Source organism: Simochromis diagramma, unplaced genomic scaffold (assembly GCF_900408965.1).
Source record: "Simochromis diagramma unplaced genomic scaffold, fSimDia1.1 OVJJ01000361.1, whole genome shotgun sequence".
Taxonomy (NCBI): Eukaryota; Metazoa; Chordata; class Actinopteri; order Cichliformes; family Cichlidae; genus Simochromis; species Simochromis diagramma.
The window spans coordinates 2,538,409-2,546,172 of NW_024386860.1; the positions used below are offsets into that span (position 1 = coordinate 2,538,409).

General features: G+C 40.3%; 1 protein-coding gene across 1 annotated transcript; it reads right to left on the reverse strand.

Annotated features, from left to right (window-relative positions):
• Nucleotides 1-83: 83 nt before the first annotated feature.
• On the reverse strand, nt 84-5,525 carry LOC120733038. The gene is made up of 6 exons (XM_040031033.1): nt 3,792-5,525; nt 3,202-3,672; nt 1,657-2,679; nt 1,259-1,414; nt 841-933; nt 84-407 (listed from the first exon to the last, which is right to left on the reverse strand). The coding sequence occupies exons 2-6, from the start codon at nt 3,202-3,204 to the stop codon at nt 84-86; spliced, it is 1,599 nt and encodes a 532-aa protein (XP_039886967.1). The 5' UTR covers nt 3,205-3,672; nt 3,792-5,525.
• Between the last annotated feature and the right edge of the window lie 2,239 nt (nt 5,526-7,764).

Below are 7,764 nucleotides of genomic sequence, written 5' to 3' on the forward strand. Positions count from 1 at the left end.
ATATTTTACATGCTATATGTCCAAACACAGTTGTTCCTTCGCATTATGGCACAAGGCCATTTGTTGGTCATTGTTCTGTGCCATTACTGGGAGCTTTGAAGTTTGATATACAGATTTTGGACTTTGGGGGACATCTTGTGCTGATCAAGCTGCATGAAGATTTTTTGGAGCACTTCAAAAGTGAAGCGAAAGGGTTTTGGATAAGCTAGGTTGAGTGCATAGATCAAACCTAGAAGCAGGGCACAAGCTGAGGCAACTGAAGTTAGTTCATGCAACACTTCCACACCCTCAATGACAATGCCAATGTCTTCAGGTGGCTCCTGCAGTCCCTCCCCCTCCTTCCGAATCACATACACTGCCATGGTGACCTCATCCAGGTCCCTCTGAACATCATCTGCTCCACAGTCCTACAGAGGGGTACAAGACACAAACACAAATCATCATTAGCCTCACTTCTTACTGTGATTAAGTGTTTGGGTGATGTACCAATATGTGTTATGTGCTGGGCTATTTCTTGGCTGGGTGTCATCACACACCAGAAACAGCAGAGAGAGGTGTATCAACCTGACTCTAATCAAATTGTAAGCAAGAAAGATAAGATTTCCCAACATGTCAAACTATTCCTTTGAACTTAAATAATCAAGTAAGCCCGTCTTACTTAAAACAAAGTCAATCCAATATGTAATGTGTTGTTGCTGGGAATTACATAATGTCCAATATGGTCATGATAATAAATACATGTCAGCAATCCAACTATGGTTCACGTGTTATGTTTGTTCTAACAGTTAACTTTTTTTGTGTCCCTTTGACAAGATGTGCTGACAAACTGTTGAAACTTACAAGGTATTCCTTGATCAGGCCATCTGCATCTTCTCCCAGGAAGATGGTGAGGGCTTTCAGCACACATTCCCTCCGATGATTAATGTCCACAGTCTAGAACAACAAATGTTGATTAATTTTAAACTCTAAATTTCATAAGACAGACATCCTTACTCTTATTGCTTAACTTACATGTACTTTATTTAAAAACAGTAATTCACAAGCCCAGAGATTCATTACAGAAAGAAAAGGGGATGAGTTCAGTGGTGTATTTTTTGAGTCGCTAAAAACATTCATGCATATGAAAGCCATGATTAGCATTGGCCTGCCCATATTGTCTTTATGAAGGATTCAGATATATATATATTTTTTTTGGATTCAGATATATTTTGACAGCCCTCTTAGTTACGAAGCATCTTGTTTGATGGTACAGATTTACCTGGTCCAATGTGTCCAAGATGTTCGCAATCTTTTGGCGTGTTGCTCCTCCTTTGGCACGTATGACTTTGATCAGCTGACTTGAGTGCATGTCTAACTGGGCCATGAACTTCCACTCAAGAGGAACAGCCATGAGCCTCTGGAACTCTGTATTTATCTAAAAACAAAACACAAATGACAGTAGATATTGTATTATGGAACAAAATGCTGAAACTGATTGTATGCCAAAATGTCTATATCCCAAAAAGTATAACATATATGGAAATTCAAAATGTAAATTCTTTCATTAAGTTCAGTGTTATAAAATCTCAACCAAATCAAGTTATGACCGATTCATGAAAGTTAACTGCAATAAATCCTGAAGCATACAGACTTCAATCACTTCAGTTCCATTCTTACCTCTTTCTGTGTGAAGAGTGCAGGCCATCTGTCCTTCAGTTCCTGAATGCTTGGTTCTTGGTTTACCACCTCATGTCGTCTGTAGGCAAACGTGTTAGCCATTTTGTCTGCGATGACCCTTTCATTGTCCCTTATCCCGATCTCTGTCAGAAGTTCTAGTCTCACTTTTTCCATGCTGTCCAGAGTCTCACCAGTAGGAAAGGATGGATAAAAGTTAGCTTCAGAACGTTTTGGCTTCTTCACTTTTTTAGCAGGGAAAGCATCTGTAGTAGCTTTAGATTTCAGTGAGTTTACACACAGCTCTGGACACCCCTGTAATTTGAGCTGGGTCCTGTAGTTTGCCATTTTGTACTTCAGTCGTTGTTTCCAACCGTAGCAGCCATTGAATGATCCAGGTTCTTTCAAACATGGGTGCTTTTTGATAAGGGCCTCTGCAGCTGCGCAGAAATGTGCATCCTCTGGATAGGCCTTGTAACGGTAAATTTCTTCTGCAACTCTTTTCAGGATATCAGACAGCATTCGGGCGCTTAAAGTCAACATTTTTTGGCTCACACGGTACTCAGTATTCCCCCTCTCTAGCTGTAGCTCTGTGTCATATGAAAATTGGGGAATTGCAAAGTCTTCTGGCCACTGTTGTGTTCGAGATGACATAGATTCAGGGGATGAGAGGATAATTGTGTCATTTGATGCCACCGAAATACCGTCATCAGACTCAAATGAAAGAGACAGAGATGAAGTGGACTGATCGGCACTGATCAAAGGTGGATTTGTTTGCTGGTGGATCACTTTGATTGTCCCCAAATTCCGAAGTTCGGTGGTAGAATTCAGATTAAAGAAGTCGTTGCCAAAGTCTTGGTCCATGTATTGCAGTCTGAAGTTACCTTTTAACCCAAAGGTAGTCTTTATCGTGCTGAGAAGGTCTTCAAGTGACTCTGGGATGCCATTTGGAAGAGTCAGCTTTTCAATGTTGTTCTCTCCTAAAATCACCTTCAGTCTTGCAGGTGTTGAACCAGCCATGGTGGTCTGAGAAAGCACAAGCACAGTTAGTGAGGATCAACATGTAAACCACTGACATTTCCAATTAGGAGAATTTAATGTCAAACTAGAGGAAAAGAGAGAAGGCAAAGAGAGGAGGAAAGGGGAGGAGAAAATGAAGAGGAGAGGTGGAGATCAGCTGAGGCAGCGAGGAGAGAAGGCAAACCGAAGAGGAGAAGGGAGGAGAAGAGAGATGGCGAGAATATGGGAGACATTGAAGAGAAGAGAGAAGGAGAGGAGGTGAGGAGAATATAGGAGACAACAAGGAGAGGAAAGAAGAAAAAGAGAAGAGAAGCAGAAGGGGGGAGAGCATAGGATTAGCATTCACTGACTGGAATCCAGCAACCTGCATTAAAAAAATGACATAACTGATGAATTGCCAATGACATCATCACACCACTTTGGCTTGCAGTATAAAATAAATATGTTCTGAGAACACATTAGTATTGTATGGGTCTGGGTTTTGTTTTCCCACTTAAGAAAATACTTTATCATATTTTGAGGCCTCACCATTTAAACATGGACATATCTTTTCAAGGTGACAAGACGCATCCCTCTAATTTTGTAGTCTGCCAGTGGGTAGGTATCATGCAGTTCTTGTGGCTCAACAAGTTCCACTTCTTTGCTTGGTGATGTTTTGAGATCATAAGCTCTGTAGTGTTCCATATACCATCCGCTAAGCTTTTTCAGAATGAAGATTAGTTTGTCCTGCAGTATCACCATTTGGATGATTTCACCAAACTCTGGCAGTCCTCCCAGTGAGCCGTGGATCAAGATCATCCCACACTTGTAGATTATTCCATTATATGCTACACTTTTAGCCAAGCACACATTGTCCATATCTGGAGACTTCTGTCTCAGTGCATTTGAGATGTCCTTGTTAAGAACATCAATGTGAACAGTGGAAACATCTGTTACTTCCAGTGGGGCTTTGGCAAAGCTAATTGCATGCAAATGATATGCAATCTGATACTGATGTCTCTGTGAAAGTGAAAGAAGTACATTTTTGAAGCATCTGATGTTCCTTGCAACTCTTTTAAAAAAACTATGCTTTGCTTCGAATCGCATAGTCCATAGTGCAACCAGTGGCCCAAACTTACGGATCAAGTATGGATAATGTTCCAAGTAGTGGTGCTTTGGTTTAAGATTAACATCTGGGAAAACCTCTTGAAACTTGATTCTGTGCTCGGAGATCTTAAAACCAAGATATGCAATGGAGTCCTCAGTATGAACAGGACTGACAACAAGATCAACAATGTCCTTCAAGTCTGTTAAGATGTGCCAAGCAGGCTCCTCACAGGGTACACTCTGCCCAACAAACAAAGGCAAAAATCTGATAAGACTCCAGTTCTCGTGTGCATTCCCTCCTACACTTTTTTTGGATGCAAAACTGAGAGCCACAGGATGAGGTCGATTTGTTTTGTCAGCCCACTTAAAGTTGAAAGATGATATTGCTTCATTCAATGTACATAATGTGAAATACTTTTTTTTGATTAACAAATTGAGGCAAAGCGCAAGTTCAAAAGGAACAATTCCCTCAAAAAGATCATGTACAACATCAGGTGGAAACCCAGTGGTAACATCAAAATGTGAGAGGTGCTTTGACAAAATACACTTTGATTTCACACCATAATAACTGGGCCATTTGTTTTCCTCAATAATTCGTAAATGATCTGCATGAATGTCTTTTGTTCTTAAAGTAAAGACTTCACTTCTGACTTCAATAGTCTGGAACTCTGATGTTTCTGCAGTGCAAAATCTACATACGTATGTCCCTGAGAAATTTTCAAAGAATCCAGCAATACTGTGTGCACCAAGGTTGTCGGCAACAACACACTGAACAGTGCCTTTTACTGTTCTGCCCAACTTTGACAGAAATATCCCACTCTTTTCCAATATTACAAGATCATTAATTACAGGTTTTAACACTTTCTCATACCCATAGCACTTCAGATCATTACTTTTGATTAAAGCAGCCAAATAGATTGAGGTTAAAGCAGAATTACAGCCTGGTGGCAAATTACCCAAAACCCAGTACAATCCACAAATTTTATGCTTCCTCCGTGATGTACCAAGGGGATTACATATTTCGAATTCATCAATGTATAATATCAATGAAATGCTTTCCTGCTTGGACAACAGTCCATTTTCATGGAAGAAGTCACCATCGAAGATAGTTTTGTAGTGCACAGAAGTTTTTTGAGGCTGATTATCTACAGTATTCAAATTAACAGCCTGATCCAAGATTGTCTGGCAGTCAAGAATATGCTGCAAAGACTTTAAAATTGAAATATATTGGAATGACTTGTTATTTTTTCGGTCAAGTATATATTCCACTGGTTCCACTACTTTAAAGTGGCTCTTATAGTATGCTTTTCGTCTCCAAGGACTGGAAAGTGGACCTTTATCTCCAATTGCTTTTTTTACAGGGTTTGTCTCACAGAGTACACTGGCTAGCTTTTCAACAACTGACTGGTCAAATTGGCATCCGTTGTCTTGTAATACTTGGCTAATAGTCTTTTGGGTAATCGCCACAGAAACAGAACCAATCAAATAGTTTAACTCCTGCAAAAGCTCATCTACAGCTGCATTAGACACAAGAAAGATGTGTTCCAACTTAAGGAGCACTGAAGCAATTTTAAGCTCAATATCCTTCTCTAAGTTTTCAGAATACCCATTGTCAAAAGCAGAATTTAAATTTACATCACTCTCTATAATTTCCACATCTGAAATATCACTGGCAACACTGGCACAAGATTCATCAACAGAACTTATTCCAGGCTTAAATGTGTTCACTGTACCAGAGTGTTTTCTGTATTTATGACTTTTGAAGTTCTCATCGACATTGGTTTTATATTCACAGTTTTGGAACACACGTTACAGTCTCCTTATTTTTAAGATGCTGATAGATATGTTGAAAATATTCTCTTTCTGTGGAGAGTTGATTATGGCCACAAATATGGCAAGTGAATGTGGACGCAGCTTTGGAGACTGCTTGTTGGGCAGGGTGATTTCTTGATAGATGGCTCAGTAGGGCGTTCCAAGTCTTGAACCTACATGCACAATTTAAATAAGTGCATGGATATGAGTGGCCTCGTCCGTAATGCCTATGAATCAGTTTGTAGTGTTTGAGCAATTCAGATCTTTTTGTTAATGTTGTCCCACAGTCCTTGCATCTCCACATGAAGCATAACACTGGAGAAACAAAGAGACACGCTTTACTGGGTGTATATAAATAATTTGAGAAAACACAGAGGGAGAGTTGGGCAATATTACAATATATCAATATGGAGACTAGATCTCATCTCAGCTTTTTGCCACATTGCCCAACACAAAGCGAATCATTTAAACACAAAATGTATTCATCAAATGTAGCCAGCCCTCTCTAATTAGATTTTAAAGGGATAAGTTCAAAACAAAAGTTTAAAAACAAAACCCAAATGCCCATAGGTACATTTTTTTTTTTTTTGCAATTGTTTTATATATAAAGCCGATTCCTGTTCAGTGTAAAACTGAATTAAGTTTAAATAAGCAGTGTTGGGAAGGTTACTTTTAAAATGTATTCCATTACAGATTACAGAATACATGCCCCAAAATGTATTTTGTAACGTATTCCGTTACGTTACTCAATGAGAGTAACGTATTCTGAATACTTCGGATTACTTAATATATTATCATGCTGTTTACAACTACATGAATGTGATTTATTACTATTATTGAAGGTCCGCGGCTCCGAACAGTAGTAAAGGAACCTCTGGCTAATACGTGGGTTCCGTGTCGGGCTCGTAGCCAAAAAATAGCTTTACTTTGTTGTCTAGGCCAACTTTGCTAGCGAGAGACAGAGAGAGGCGTTGAAAGGCTGCTCCAACGGAACTTATTGTTTCGGAGGAAAACACGAACACGGTGTACAGTCGAGTCTTAATAGCTTACTTACAACTGGGCTCGTCAGGCACTCTTCTTGGCTGCAGTGGTTATTATTATATTTACATGCTTCCAGCTCCCGTTTCTGCTTGATGATAACTCGTACTTTTCCACTCTCCTTTTTCTCCCTCCTCGCGCTCACAGACCCATAACGTGTATGGCAGTCCATTCTCCCTGCAGCACGGACTACACTGCCCATGAGGCTACATTCTTTAGGGCTATGTCTGTAACACTCTACCTTTTAGCTTAGCACAACAACAACAACAACAAAAAGGCGCTCTCTCACCCAGGAAACACAGTCGCAAAGAGAGCGCGTGTCACCCTGTAACCATGGTAACCATAACACTGCAGCCTGGAACAACAGAACGTAGCTGTCAAACAAAACCCAAACAGTCCTGACCCGCGACAATATGAAACAGGAAAGTACCGCAGTGTAATCCATTTATTTCAACAAAGTAACTGTACTCTAAATACCACCTTTTTAAACGGTAACTGTAACGGAATACAGTTACTCATATTTTGTATTTTAAATACGTAACGGCGGTACATGTATTCCGTTACTCCCCAACACTGTAAATGAGACATTACTATTTTGAACTTGCATACCTTTGTTGTTGATGAAGTGAAAGTACGCAAGTTCACAGGTAAAACGAGCTGCCTGGCACGCCTCCACACAGGAATGCCCCTCTTGAAGTAGTCACAGAGCTGAGAAGAAGTTAGGTCAGAAGGTGGCGATGGGGCATCACATTGGACACCAAGCCAAAGGTTGTGGCACTGTTCAGGGTTCCAACCAGAGGTGATGTAATCTTTCTGCCATCAGCAGACACCCCTCTGGAGAGGTTGACAGGAAGGAAAGGAAGCGCTACCCAAAGTCCTAAAGATTAAAGATATGTTCGAGTTAGTCTGTCGATCTTTCATCATGTTTACAGTGTTCATCTGCATCTATGTACTTATATATGTATTCAGACACAGACCAGAAGTGTGCTAGGTCTACAAGAAATCTGATGGCTGTATTTTCTGTGTTCAATAGCGTAATACTTTCTTCTATGATTTCTAATTTTGATTTTCTGCCGCACACCATCTCCCTCTCACACGGCTGATCCGTGCGTGTACGAGCGCTGCACGCACCCTTTCTCCTCGCCTTCTTAACGT

Excerpts from the sequence above, each read along its gene's own strand:
- LOC120733038 (XM_040031033.1), bottom strand. Across the intron at positions 934-1,258 it reads TCTTGGACACATTGGACCAG|ACTGTGGACATTAATCATCG; the intron begins GTAAATCTGTAC and ends TTGTTGTTCTAG. Across the intron at positions 408-840 it reads GCCTGATCAAGGAATACCTT|GACTGTGGAGCAGATGATGT; the intron begins GTAAGTTTCAAC and ends ACCCCTCTGTAG.